Genomic DNA, 14682 nt, shown 5'->3' on the forward strand with positions numbered 1-14682 from the left:
CAGCTAATCTCCCCTTTTCATTGTCTCTCACCTGGTGCCACCCTCCCCTGTTCATTCTCTCTCACCTGGTGCCACTCTGTCCTTTTCATTCTCTCTCACCTGGTACCACTCTCCCCTGTTCATTCTCTCTCAGCTGGTGCCACTCTGTCCTGTTCATTCTCTCACACCTGGTGCCACTCTGCCCTGTTCATTCTCTCTCACTTGGTACCACTCTCCCCTGTTCATTCTCTCTCACCTGTTGCCACTCTGTCCTGTGCATTCCCTCTCACCTCGTGCCGCTCTCCCCTGTTCATTCTCTCTCACCTGGTGCCACTCTCCCCTGTTCATTCTCTGTCACCTGGTGCCACTCTCCCCTGTTCATTCTCTTTCACCTGGTGTCACTCTCCCCTGTTCATTCTCTCTCATCTTGTGCCACACTGTCCTGTTCATTCCCTCTCAACTGGTGCCACTCTGTCCTGTTCATTCTCTCTCACCTGTTGCCACTCTGTCCTGTTCATTCTCTCTCACCTGGTACCACTCTCCCCTGTTCATTCTCTCTCACCACCTGGTGCCACTCTCCCCTGTTGATTCTCGATCACCTGGTGCACACTCTCCCTGTTCATTCTCTCTCATCTGGTGCCACTCTGTCCTGTTCATTCCCTCTCACCTGGTGCCACTCTATCCTGTTCATTCTCAGCTGGTGCCACTCTCCCCTGTTCATTCTCTCTCACCTGGTGCCACTCTGTCCTGTTCATTCTCTCTCACCTGCAGCTAATCTCCCCTTTTCATTGTCTCTCACCTGGTGCCACTGTCCCCTGTTGATTCTCGATCACCTGGTGCCACTCTCCCTGTTCATTCTCTCTCATCTGGTGCCACTCTGTCCTGTTCATTCCCTCTCACCTGGTGCCACTCTGTTCTGTTCATTCTCTCTCACCTGGTGCCACTCTCCCCTGTTCATTCTCTCTCACCTGGTTCCACTCTCCCCTGTTCATTCTCTCACGTGGTGCCACTCTCCCCTGTTCATTCCCTCTCACGTGGTTCCACTCTCCCCTGTTCCTTCTCTCTCACCTGGTGCCACTCTCCTCTGTTCATTCTCTCTCACCTCGTGCCGCTCTCCCCTGTTCATTCTCTCTCACCTGCAGCTAATCTCCCCTTTTCATTGTCTCTCACCTGGTGCCACCCTCCCCTGTTCATTCTCTCTCACCTGGTGCCACTCTGTCCTTTTCATCCTCTCTCACCTGGTACCACTCTCCCCTGTTGATTCTCTCTCACCTGGTGCCACTCTCCCTGTTCATTCTCTCTCATCTGGTGCCACTCTCCCCTGTTCATTCTCTCTCACCTGGTACCACTCTGTCCTGTTCATTCTCTCTCACCTGCAGCTAATCTCCCCTTTTCATTGTCTCTCACCTGGTGCCACCCTCCCCTGTTCATTCTCTCTCACCTGGTGCCACTCTGTCCTTTTCATTCTCTCTCACCTGGTACCACTCTCCCCTGTTCATTCTCTCTCACCTGGTGCCACTCTCCCCTGTTGATTCTCTCTCACCTGGTGCCACTCTCCCCTGTTCATTCTCTCTCACCTGGTACCAGACTCCCCTGTTCATTCTCTCCAACCTGGTGCCACTCTGTCCTGTTCATCCACTCTCACCTGGTGCCACTCTCCCCTGTTCATTCTGTCTCACCTGTTGCCACTCTGTCCTGTGCATTCCCTCTCACCTTGTGCCACTCTCCCCTGTTCATTCTCTCTCAGCTGGTGCCACTCTGTCCTGTTCATTCTCTCACACCTGGTGCCACTCTGCCCTGTTCATTCTCTCTCACTTGGTACCACTCTCCCCTGTTCATTCTCTCTCACCTGTTGCCACTCTGTCCTGTGCATTCCCTCTCACCTTGTGCCGCTCTCCCCTGTTCATTCTCTCTCACCTGGTGCCACTCTCCCCTGTTCATTCTCTGTCACCTGGTGCCACTCTCCTCTGTTCATTCTCTCTCACCTCGTGCCGCTCTCCCCTGTTCATTCTCTCTCACTTGGTACCACTCTCCCCTGTTCATTCTCTCTCACCTGTTGCCACTCTGTCCTGTGCATTCCCTCTCACCTTGTGCCGCTCTCCCCTGTTCATTCTCTCTCACCTGGTGCCACTCTCCCCTGTTCATTCCCTCTCACGTGGTTCCACTCTCCCCTGTTCCTTCTCTCTCACCTGGTGCCACTCTCCTCTGTTCATTCTCTCTCACCTCGTGCCGCTCTCCCCTGTTCATTCTCTCTCACCTGGTGCCACTCTGTCCTGTTCATTCTCTCTCACCTGCAGCTAATCTCCCCTTTTCATTGTCTCTCACCTGGTGCCACCCTCCCCTGTTCATTCTCTCTCACCTGGTGCCACTCTGTCCTTTTCATTCTCTCTCACCTGGTACCACTCTCCCCTGTTCATTCTCTCTCACCTGGTGCCACTCTCCCTGTTCATTCTCTCTCATCTGGTGCCACTCTCCCCTGTTCATTCTCTCTCACCTGGTACCACTCTGTCCTGTTCATTCTCTCTCACCTGCAGCTAATCTCCCCTTTTCATTGTCTCTCACCTGGTGCCACCCTCCCCTGTTCATTCTCTCTCACCTGGTGCCACTCTGTCCTTTTCATTCTCTCTCATCTGGTACCACTCTCCCCTGTTCATTCTCTCTCACCTGGTGCCACTCTCCCCTGTTGATTCTCTCTCACCTGGTGCCACTCTCCCTGTTCATTCTCTCTCATCTAGTGCCACTCTCCCCTGTTCATTCTCTCTCACCTGGTACCACTCTGTCCTGTTCATTCTCTCTCACCTGCAGCTAATCTCCCCTTTTCATTGTCTCTCACCTGGTGCCACCCTCCCCTGTTCATTCTCTCTCACCTGGTGCCACTCTGTCCTTTTCATTCTCTCTCACCTGGTACCACTCTCCCCTGTTCATTCTCTCTCACCTGGTGCCACTCTCCCCTGTTGATTCTCTCTCACCTGGTGCCACTCTCCCCTGTTCATTCTCTCTCACCTGGTACCAGACTCCCCTGTTCATTCTCTCCAACCTGGTGCCACTCTGTCCTGTTCATCCACTCTCACCTGGTGCCACTCTCCCCTGTTCATTCTGTCTCACCTGTTGCCACTCTGCCCTGTGCATTCCCTCTCACCTTGTGCCACTCTCCCCTGTTCATTCTCTCTCAGCTGGTGCCACTCTGTCCTGTTCATTCTCTCACACCTGGTGCCACTCTGCCCTGTTCATTCTCTCTCACTTGGTACCACTCTCCCCTGTTCATTCTCTCTCACCTGTTGCCACTCTGTCCTTTGCATTCCCTCTCACCTCGTGCCGCTCTCCCCTGTTCATTCTCTCTCACCTGGTGCCACTCTCCCCTGTTCATTCTCTGTCACCTGGTGCCACTCTCCCCTGTTCATTCTCTTTCACCTGGTGTCACTCTCCCCTGTTCATTCTCTCTCATCTTGTGCCACACTGTCCTGTTCATTCCCTCTCAACTGGTGCCACTCTGTCCTGTTCATTCTCTCTCACCTGTTGCCACTCTGTCCTGTTCATTCTCTCTCACCTGGTACCACTCTCCCCTGTTCATTCTCTCTCACCACCTGGTGCCACTCTCCCCTGTTGATTCTCGATCACCTGGTGCACACTCTCCCTGTTCATTCTCTCTCATCTGGTGCCACTCTGTCCTGTTCATTCCCTCTCACCTGGTGCCACTCTATCCTGTTCATTCTCTCTCAGCTGGTGCCACTCTCCCCTGTTCATTCTCTCTCACCTGGTGCCACTCTGTCCTGTTCATTCTCTCTCACCTGCAGCTAATCTCCCCTTTTCATTGTCTCTCACCTGGTGCCACTGTCCCCTGTTGATTCTCGATCACCTGGTGCCACTCTCCCTGTTCATTCTCTCTCATCTGGTGCCACTCTGTCCTGTTCATTCCCTCTCACCTGGTGCCACTCTGTTCTGTTCATTCTCTCTCACCTGGTGCCACTCTCCCCTGTTCATTCTCTCTCACCTGGTTCCACTCTCCCCTGTTCATTCTCTCACGTGGTGCCACTCTCCCCTGTTCATTCCCTCTCACGTGGTTCCACTCTCCTCTGTTCATTCTCTCTCACCTCGTGCCGCTCTCCCCTGTTCATTCTCTCTCACCTGCAGCTAATCTCCCCTTTTCATTGTCTCTCACCTGGTGCCACCCTCCCCTGTTCATTCTCTCTCACCTGGTGCCACTCTGTCCTTTTCATCCTCTCTCACCTGGTACCACTCTCCCCTGTTGATTCTCTCTCACCTGGTGCCACTCTCCCTGTTCATTCTCTCTCATCTGGTGCCACTCTCCCCTGTTCATTCTCTCTCACCTGGTACCACTCTGTCCTGTTCATTCTCTCTCACCTGCAGCTAATCTCCCCTTTTCATTGTCTCTCACCTGGTGCCACCCTCCCCTGTTCATTCTCTCTCACCTGGTGCCACTCTGTCCTTTTCATTCTCTCTCACCTGGTACCACTCTCCCCTGTTCATTCTCTCTCACCTGGTGCCACTCTCCCCTGTTGATTCTCTCTCACCTGGTGCCACTCTCCCCTGTTCATTCTCTCTCACCTGGTACCAGACTCCCCTGTTCATTCTCTCCAACCTGGTGCCACTCTGTCCTGTTCATCCACTCTCACCTGGTGCCACTCTCCCCTGTTCATTCTGTCTCACCTGTTGCCACTCTGTCCTGTGCATTCCCTCTCACCTTGTGCCACTCTCCCCTGTTCATTCTCTCTCAGCTGGTGCCACTCTGTCCTGTTCATTCTCTCACACCTGGTGCCACTCTGCCCTGTTCATTCTCTCTCACTTGGTACCACTCTCCCCTGTTCATTCTCTCTCACCTGTTGCCACTCTGTCCTGTGCATTCCCTCTCACCTTGTGCCGCTCTCCCCTGTTCATTCTCTCTCACCTGGTGCCACTCTCCCCTGTTCATTCTCTGTCACCTGGTGCCACTCTCCCCTGTTCATTCTCTTTCACCTGGTGTCACTCTCCCCTGTTCATTCTCTCTCATCTTGTGCCACACTGTCCTGTTCATTCCCTCTCAACTGGTGCCACTCTGTCCTGTTCATTCTCTCTCACCTGTTGCCACTCTGTCCTGTTCACTCTCTCTCACCTGGTACCACTCTCCCCTGTTCATTCTCTCTCACCAGCTGGTGCCACTCTCCCCTGTTGATTCTCGATCACCTGGTGCACACTCTCCCTGTTCATTCTATCTCATCTGGTGCCACTCTTTCCTGTTCATTCTCTTTCATCCTGTGCCACTCTCCCCTGTTCATTCTCTCTCACCTGGTTCCACTCTCCCCTGTTCATTCTCTCACGTTGTGCCACTCTCCCCTGTTCATTCCCTCTCACGTGGTTCCACTCTCCCCTGTTCCTTCTCTCTCCCCTGGTGCCACTCTCCCCTGTTCATTCTCTCTCACCTGTTGCCACTCTGTCCTGTTGATTCTCTCTCACCTGGTACCAGACTCCCCTGTTCATTCTCTCCAACCTGGTGCCACTCTGTCCTGTTCATCCACTCTCACCTGGTGCCACTCTCCCCTGTTCATTCTCTCTCACCTGTTGCCACTCTGTCCTGTTCATTCTCTCTCACCTGGTACCACTCTCCCCTGTTCATTCTCTATCACCTGGTGCCAGTCTGTCCTGTTCATTCTCTCTCCCCGGGTGCCACTCTCCCCTGTTCATTCTCTCTCACCTGTTGCCACTCTGTCCTGTTCATTCTCTCTCACCTGGTACCACTCTCCCCTGTTCATTCTCTATCACCTGGTGCCAGTCTGTCCTGTTCATTCTCTCTCATCTGGTGCCACTCTCTCCTGTTCATTCTCCCTCTCCTCGTGCTACTCTCCCCTGTTCATTCTCTCTCACCTGATGCCACTCTGTCCTATTTATTCTCTCTCACCTGGTGCCACTCTGTCCTGTTCATTCTCTCTCACCTGGTGCCATGCTCCCATGTTCATTCTCTCTGCTGGGCCCCTAATGCTCCCCTGGGGGCATTCTGTGGGATTTTGACGTAATTGGAATGGAGGCAGTTTCACTGTCCAATCAAGGGTGACAGGAGTGGTCTCGAAGCTGGAGGGCCAATCAGAGGCCTTCCAGCTTGAGAACAGCAGCGGGCCGCAGTACAGTGTAAGTAACTGAGAGGGTGCTTCAACATGGGGACACCCTCTCACCAAAATTTTTCAATCTTTAAGTAAAAAACAAATTCAGCAGCCAGGCCACCACTGTGGAGGAGGAAATCCTTCTACAAGGTGGCCTTTGGCTGCACCTACACCCAGGCAGGCAGGAAGGGCCTGTCGGTCTGCTTTCAACATTGTCCCCCTACCTCCTCCGGCCTGCCACTGGGTGCCGGCTACATTGGGAAACTGGAGGATACTGGAAAATACCGGCTGGCACCGGTATTTTCAGGCCCTGTCTGACTCCGTACTTAACCTTGGCAGGGCCCAAAAATTCAGTGTGTTTATCTGTTGCTGACAGTGTGTTACAAATAGAGTTCAGTTCCATTGACTGCATCTTTACTAGAGTGAAAAAACATGACTTCAAAGCAAGTTCCCCTCCAAGTTACACACCATCCTGACTTGGAACTATATCGCCGTTCCTTCACTGTCGCTGGGTCAAAATCCTAGAACTCCCTTCCTAACAGCACTGTGGGTGTACCTACCTCACATGGACTGCAGCGGTTCAAGAAGGCAACTCACCACCACCTTCTCAAGGGCAATTAGGGATGGGTAATAAATGCTGGCATAGCCAGTGACGCCACATCCCATGAATGAATAAAAAAAATTCAAGCTTTTTTTCTATTTTATGTAACTTGGGCAGACTTGTCATAAACTGTTGGTGGATACTTATTGCCCTCTAGTGATCATCTGCTGCATTGCACGTGAATGGAAGCAATGCGCTGAAAATATAAATGTTTCATCATTGTTAATGTAGAATTACAAAGAAACTAGAGCGTAGAAACCGGCCAAACGGCCCAACTGGTCGATACTGATGTTTATACTGCACTCAGGCCTCCTCTCGTCCTACTTATCTCTTCCCAAACTACTCCTGTATCACTATAACCTTCTCTCATGTGTGCATCAAATCTCCCATTAAGAGCATCAATGCTATCTGATTCAGCTATTCCATGTGACAGTGACTTCCACGTTCCTGCCACTCTCTTTGCAACGAAATTACTCCTAATTTGATCTGTTAGTGACTATCTAACATTTAGGCCTCCTTGTTCTGGGCTCACCCACAATTGGAAACGGTTTCTCCCCAACCATTCTTTCGAACCCCTTCTTAATTTTAAAGACTTCACCAAGCCTGTTCTCAGTTTTCTCTTGATCACAGAAAAGAGCCCCAGCTTGCTCAAAGAGAAGTTTCTGGGTTCAAGTCCCACCTCAGGCACCTGTGCACAAAATCTAGGCTGACATTCCAATGGCGTCTTTTGACTCAGTCATTAAATTGAAGCCCCGCCTTCCCTCTCAGATGAACGCAAAAATCCAATGGCACTATTTTGAAGAATGGCCGGGGAGTTGTACTGATCATTATTTATCCCTCATTGCTAAAACAGATTATCTGTCATTCTCTCACAACTGTTGGTGGAACCTTGTTATGCACAAATTGACTGACACGTTTCCTGCAATACAACAGTGACTACACTTCAGGAGTACTTCTTTACTTTATGTGCTTTGAGATGTCCTAAGATGTTGGAAGGTGCTGATAAAAGCAAGTTCTTTCTTTCATAGCAAAGACCTATCATCTAGGTGTGCCATTGTGCTCAATAACTCCCTGGGGCACCTTTCCCCAGATTTGTCAGGCACAAAGCTGGTCTAACGATCAACAATGAGTGAACCTTATTTGTGCAGCTTGGCTTCTTATTTATTTATTTGCCTCGACAATCTTAAAACTCAGTTGTTTGCAACCCTTCCTCCATTCTGTGTTTTCCTGTATCTGTTCACAGCCTGGCATGGTGTTTCGGAAGCTGCCTGCTCGCAAACATATTTTTTACTATCGTACAACTGTATTCCCTCTGGGTAGCTGATAATATCTATTGAAGGTTAGGTTTGCAGATCCCTGCCAATGTGGCAATATTTACCCGGAATCCGCAGGAGTGTCTCATTATTTACAGGGAGTCCCTGGGATCGTACTGATACTTGAAGGCATTCTCCAGGAACGTGTTTATAATTACAGGGGCGAGGGACGTTTCCTGGGGAGTATACAAATATTTGCAACCATTCCCGGAGGGTGGGTTAATATTTGCCCAGTGTCCCCGGGAGCATGTTAATACATGCAGATGTCCCCTGAAGTGTATTGAGAATCTCTGCGGATTTCCTGGAGCGTGTATTTGTTTGCAGATGTTCTCAGGGAGTGTGTGTGTTCAGTCGTTCAACCAAAAATAGAACATTTGCCAGAGAAGTAGGACTTGACTTTTGAGTGCAGTCAGGGTCATCATAGGGTGTGCAGGAGATGAGTTCGTCCTCTCGGGGGGAGTGTGCACACAGTCGCCATTTCATCACCTCTCCGAATGTTAATGGCTTTCCCCACCTTCCCTTGTTACTGATTTGAACATTTCACATGAAGTTCAAATCAGTAGCAGAGACTTGGGCTGGAATTTTACAGCTCCCCTCACCCCCGCCTCCCGGGAGCAGGCTGCATGGCGGTGGGGGGGGGGCACCGCTCCCATCCTCTATCCGCCCCCACTGCTATTTTACCAGCAACATGAGGTTAGTGTTAAAAAGAAGGACTTGCATTTATATAGCACCCTTCACAACCACCAAATGTCTCAAAGCACTTCACAGCCAATGAAGTACTTTTTGAAGCGTAGTCACTGTTATAATGTAGGAAACGCAGCAGCCAATTTGCGTACAGCAAACTCCCACAAACAGCAGTGTGATAATGACCAGATAATCTGCTTTTGTGATGTTGATTGAGGAATAGTTGTAGTTGTAGAGCCAACTGCGAAACAGCCCTGACAACCAATTTTACCTGCAGCACCTGTGGAAGAGTCTGTCACTCTAGTATTGGCCTTTATAGCCACTCCAGGCGCTGCTCCACAAACCACTGACCACCTCTAGGCGCTTACCCATTGTCTCCCGAGACAAGGAGGCCAAAGAGAGAAGAGAGAGTTGTAGTGAATCGGACATCATTTGGGGCGAAACAGATATAATTGGGGTTGGGGCAAGGGGGGTGGTGTGGGTTGACTGATCGCTGGGGTCCCAAGCAGGTTTGCTCGTTGACCTGGGGAAAATACTCCCGTTCCTCCTGGCCCACAAGCAGCACAATAAAGGCACTTATCACATGGATCTTACGTTTTACCAACTGGGATTCGTGAGGCCCAGGAAACCCAGCCCTAACGTGTTAAAAATCAAAATGTAGTTAAAATGGAGGCACGCAGCCTCCTCAAAAGATTTCAGTGACCAGCCCACCTCCTGGGAGCGGATTGGTTGCCTGCTCTCCAACCCACCTCTGTTAAAACCAATCGTGGTCAGGTTTGAGAATTTTGGCATTTTTAACCTTCCCACCTGCCCCCAACCTACCCATCCTTTTGAGAGTTAAAATTCTCCACTATAGCTGCTTATGGTTCTAGCTTTGCTCCATTGTAAAACAGGTAACGCTGTCAAACCAATACTCGCAGTGCAAGGTGACAGAGGTTTTATTGGTTTTTAGTTACTGACACAAAATAAATTTGAAATCATTTCTGGAATCATCTATATCTTGATGCTGATATCAGACAGCACGACGAGTTGTAGTGATATATTAAAAACAAATTCCTATATTTGTCACAGAGAATGCTGGTTACCACTGAGGCGGAAATAAGCAGGGTAATCTCAGATGTGCAAGCATGATGTCACTCAAGTGAATTGGCCAATATTGAAATAATTGGGTTGTGTGGCGCTGTTACCTATTAGAAATGGCGGACGGGACAGTGAAAGTAGGAAATTGCTGTATATTGCTTCTCAGATCTAATCTTGTTTCAAGTTGTCATTTTGTAATTCTTTCCCTACTGATTTATTGGCCACACAGTTGCGTGGGAGAGAGACAAACACAAAAATCAAATTACACAAGCTGCACAGTCAAAGCCCAGGCAAATAACAGAAGCACATTATTGATATGCCTATTTGATGGGCTGGGTCCACGGAATCTAGTGTTACAGGGAAAAGGGAAAAAGGCGCAGCATCTTCGCACACATGTATTGCTGCATCAGTGGGAAAATTGTGCCAGATTACTCCAAAGTGTGTTTTCTTCACTGACGTGATATCCGTAGATCATAATTACAAAAAAAATCATGGAAGGAAAGACTTCTTATTTATATAGTTCCTTTTACCACCTCACGTCATCCGAAAGCACTTTCCACCAAATAAGTGCTTTTTGAAGTGTCGTCCCTGTGTTGTAATGTCAGAAATAAAGATTGTGCTATCTCACGAACTGGCTCCAGTGCCAGATACTGCCTTGCTTTTGCTCTCCTCAAAATAACAGCCCATTGTCTGGGAAATGGAACACTTCCCACTTCAGACACCCGGTTCCAGCATTAAGCTCTACCAGGTCAGGTGTCGCACAGCCAGAGGCAGGGTAAAAGCTCCCTCTAACTCTGCCTCAACAACATGCCTCACCCCCAACCTCAAAAGAGCATTTCTACAGGATTGGTTTAGGCCGCGGTAGAGGCCTTTCATCCCGGCAGATCCTTCATTGTCCTCTGGCTCCGATGCATTCCACCCCCCCCCCTCCCCCCCCACAAATAGCCTACTGCCGAGAGGCCCCCCCTCCAAGGAGCTGTCGGGCTCTGCACTGAGCAAGTAGGCTGCTTCGTCACCTTCAGAGAATGGCCCCTAAGTGGGGCCTTAATTGGCCGTCTGCCTCCGTGGAGGAGGCTGCCCACTTTGTTTTCCATTGGTAGGGAAGTCTAGGACAAGGGGACATAACCTTAAAATCAGAGCCGGGCCATTTAGGAGAAAAGTTAGGAAACTCTTCTTCGCGCAAAGGATGGTAGAAGTGTGGAACTCTCTCTCAAAAAAATTTTAAATCGGAGATCGATAGATTTTTGCTCAGTAAAGGTATAAATCGATATGGAGCCAAGGCAGGTGGATGGAGCTAAGATACAATTCAGCCATGATCTCATTGAAGGGCGGAACAGGCTTGAGGGGCTGAATGGCCGACTCCTGTTTCTGTGATACTAAAAAAGAACGCAAAACAAATCCAGCAGCATAAGTATGCAGTCAGTATTGCGCTGATTGATACCATGTAACTGGAGCTGGTGGGACCCACCACAGTGCAATAAGAGCACTTAGCTCATGGAACTGGCCCTTCTCGCCTCCTTTTACAAGCTGGGGTCTTGAGGCCCAAGAAATCCAGTCCCCATGTCTTAAAAATAAAATGTAGTTAAAATGGAGTGAATTGGCCAATATTGAAATAATTTGGCTGGGCGTTCAGATTAGTTGAAATCTGCTGCGTATTCCTGAGGTGACCATATTACGACAATAGTAGCTACCTCTTTGTTTCAGGTGATGGCAAGTGTGGGAGTTTGTTAATTACCCTGTGAGTGTTGTTTTGAACCCCCTGCCATGGGGCTGCTATTCCACACCTGCAAAAAAAAAAAGATGCATTTTCACACATTTAAAACAATGTTATTGTGATGCACAGCTGTACAGTGTGTTGCAGAATTCATTTAAAGAGGTGCTTGAGGTCTGTCTAGGAGGCAGCCTGTCAGCAGACAGACTGAGATGGTGAGCAGTTCCAGGTGGTTCTTCCACTTGGGGTGAGAAGTCAACCGTGGCTCACTCACTGACGAGAATGCTTGACAGTAATGAGGGACCTCATCAGAGTGGCCCTGTAACTCACCGTTACTGGTGAGTTCTCCTCTGTATCGTGGGTTTCCAAGCCTGGTGCTGCATCCATATTCCGGTACAGCCTCTGGAGGTGTCAGTGATTCTGGCAGCAGTGCATTGATATAAACGACACGGCTCTGTTGTTGCCTGCTGGGAGGCGCACCTCACAAGCTGTTTCTGCTTCGCTGTGGCTCTCAGTGGGTCCGTTTTTCTATTGCCAGCCTATATGGAAATTGGAGAAGGGCTGAGACTGTAAATTTAAAATTCTGGCTCTAACTTGGAAGTCTTTGGCCAAAACATTTCTCTCAAGGACACGATGGGATCTGCTTGCCACACGATTTTTGTTGATGAGAATTGCTAATGAGAGCTGTCTGATGGCTGTGCGGCCAGGTTTTACTCTCTGTGGCACACCGACGGCCCCAATCCTTGGCCTGTGCTGAGTTAGCTGATATCCACTAGGGCAGTGGTAAGTTTTACTACAATTGGCTGCTTCATACCATGGAATCGAGAAGGGACAAAGGATAATCTTGCTCGTGGTTGCTACAGAGCAATTCTGCATTGACCTACATTAACTTCTGGTCCAGAAACACCTCGATTTACAAGCTCTTGTTTTCAAATCCCTCCATTGCCTCGCCGCTCCTGAACTCTATAACCTCCCCCAGCTCCGAGAACTCGATATTCGTCCTATTCTGACCTCTTGCGCATTCCCAATTTCCTTCACCCCATCATTAGTGGCCATGTCTCCAGTTGTCTAGGCCCTCAGCTCTGGAATTCCCTCCCTGAAGCTCTCTATCTCTCTTAAAATCTAGATCTTTGACAAAGCTTCAGCCACTGGTCCTAATATTTCCTTTTGTGGCTCGGTGTCAGATTTTGCCTGATATCACACCTCTGAAGTGTCTTGGGATGTTTTACATATATGGCCAGTTGTTATGTGTTGATAATTGTTCAGGTCACTATTGGAATCATCTGTATTGCGTACTCTGCTGGCATTTACTCTCAGTGCCTTCGGAAGAGCGGAGCGATAAAACATCTGAATGTTAATGCCATTAAATGACGAAATGAACATGATTAGCACAGCCTGCCTTTTGGTTGCTTGGCAGTGGCCTAAAACGACTGAGCCCACACCTATTAACTCAGAAACAGCACAGCTCTTTTGAGAAGCAAATCTAAATATAGTAAAGTCATACTCCAACACCGAGAAAAAGGATGATAATTATATTTTCAGTTCATTTCTGCTTTTTATTCCCGACAGGTTTAATGTGGCATGATGATACTACACAGCAGGTAGTTGCTAAAGAACTATCCAATCTCCATCAGACCCGTCACCTGCATCCTGAAGCTGGTTCTTCAGACAGCTTAAGGTAAGAATTGAAAGTAGTGAATTGTTGAATGCCTGCTGATAGACAGTCCTCAGTGGGGTCTCCTGTAAAGACTGCTTCAAGGGGTAACTGTGATGAAATAAATAGTATAGTTGCAATTGGGGAAACCGAATAGCAAATTTAGCTTAAACTACTTTACACAGAAGGTGGTGAATATATGGAACATGATTTCCTGGGAAGCAGTAGAGATGAACAGTGCTAGCAAATGCAAGAAGGAACTACATAGGTATTTGATAGATAAAGATTATTGAGAATGAAAGTGTGTGTGATATTTTTTGAACTTTGGGACTGACTATAGGGACTACAGTGATCTTTTTGATCACTCCATATTCCTATTTAACCTAACCTCACACTACTGTTACTGAATATACATGGTAATGTTAACCAGTGAAATTAACTATTTTTAAATTTGTTTGGGGGATGTGGGTGTTGCTGGCTTGGCCAGCATTTATTGCCCATTCCTAATTTCCCCTGAGAAGGTGGTGGTGAGCTGCCTTCTTGAACCGCTGCAGTCCTTGGGTGTAAATACATCCACAGTGCTGTTCGGAAGGGAGTTCCAGGATTTTGACCCAGCGACAGTGAAGGAACAGCGATATAGTTCCAAGTCAGGATGGTGTGTGACTTGGAGGGGAACTTGCAGGTGGTGGTGTTCCCATGCGTCTGCTGCCCTTCTCCTTCTAGGTGGTAGCGGTTGCAGGTTTGGAAGGTGCTGTTGAAGGAGCCTTGGTGAGTTGCTGCAGTGCATCTTGTATATGGTACACACTGCTGCAACTGTGCGTCAGTGGTAAAGGGAGTGAATGTTGTAGGTGTTGTGTGGGGTGCCAATCAAGCAGGCTGCTTTGTCCTGGATGGTGTCAAGCTTCCTGAATGTTGTTGGAGCTGCACCTATCGAGGCAAGTGGAGAGTATTCCATCATACTCCTGACCTGTGCCTTTTAGATGGTGGACAGGCACTGGGGAGACAGGAGGCGAGATTCTTGCTGCAGAATCCCCAGCCTTTGATCTGCTCTTGTAGCCACATCATTTATGTGGCTGGTCCAGTTCAGTTTCTGGTCATTGGTGACCCCCAGGATGTTGGTAGTGGGAGATTCAGCAATGGTAATGTCATTGAATGTCAAGGGGAGATGGTTAGTTTCTCTCTTGTTTGAGATGGTCATTGCCTGGCACTTTTGTAACACGAATGTTACTTACCACTTATCAGCCCAAGCCCGGATGTTGTCCAGGTCTTGCTGCATCTGGATATGGCCTGCTTCAGTATCTGAGGAGGCAAGAATGGTGCTGAACATTGTGCAATCATCAGTGAAAATCCCCCCTTCTGACCTTATGATGGAGGGAAGGTCATTGATGAAGCAACTGAAGATGGTTGGGCCTAGGACACTACCCTGAGGAACTGCTGCAATGATGTCCTGGAGCTGAGATGATTGACCTCCAACAACCACAACCATCTTCCTTTGTGCTAGGTATGACTCCAACCAACAGAGAGCTTTCCCCCTTATCCCCATTGACTCCAGTTTTGCTGGGGCTCCT

At 49.0% G+C, this 14682-nt stretch overlaps 1 protein-coding gene across 3 annotated transcripts in view; it reads left to right on the plus strand.

Annotated features, from left to right (window-relative positions):
- Positions 1-14682, plus strand: part of ptprn2 (protein tyrosine phosphatase receptor type N2) — a 1372445-nt gene that overhangs the window by 370189 nt on the left and 987574 nt on the right. For all 3 annotated transcript variants that reach the window (XR_010969405.1, XM_068015003.1, XM_068015004.1), the window contains exon 4: positions 13030-13138. Coding sequence is in view for 2 of the 3 variants with exons in the window: in XM_068015003.1 (XP_067871104.1) it covers positions 13030-13138 (109 nt within the window). In the remaining variant the exon portion in view is untranslated. The remainder of the gene's footprint in view (positions 1-13029; positions 13139-14682) is intronic.

Source organism: Heterodontus francisci, chromosome 2 (genome assembly GCF_036365525.1).
Source record: "Heterodontus francisci isolate sHetFra1 chromosome 2, sHetFra1.hap1, whole genome shotgun sequence".
Taxonomy (NCBI): Eukaryota; Metazoa; Chordata; class Chondrichthyes; order Heterodontiformes; family Heterodontidae; genus Heterodontus; species Heterodontus francisci.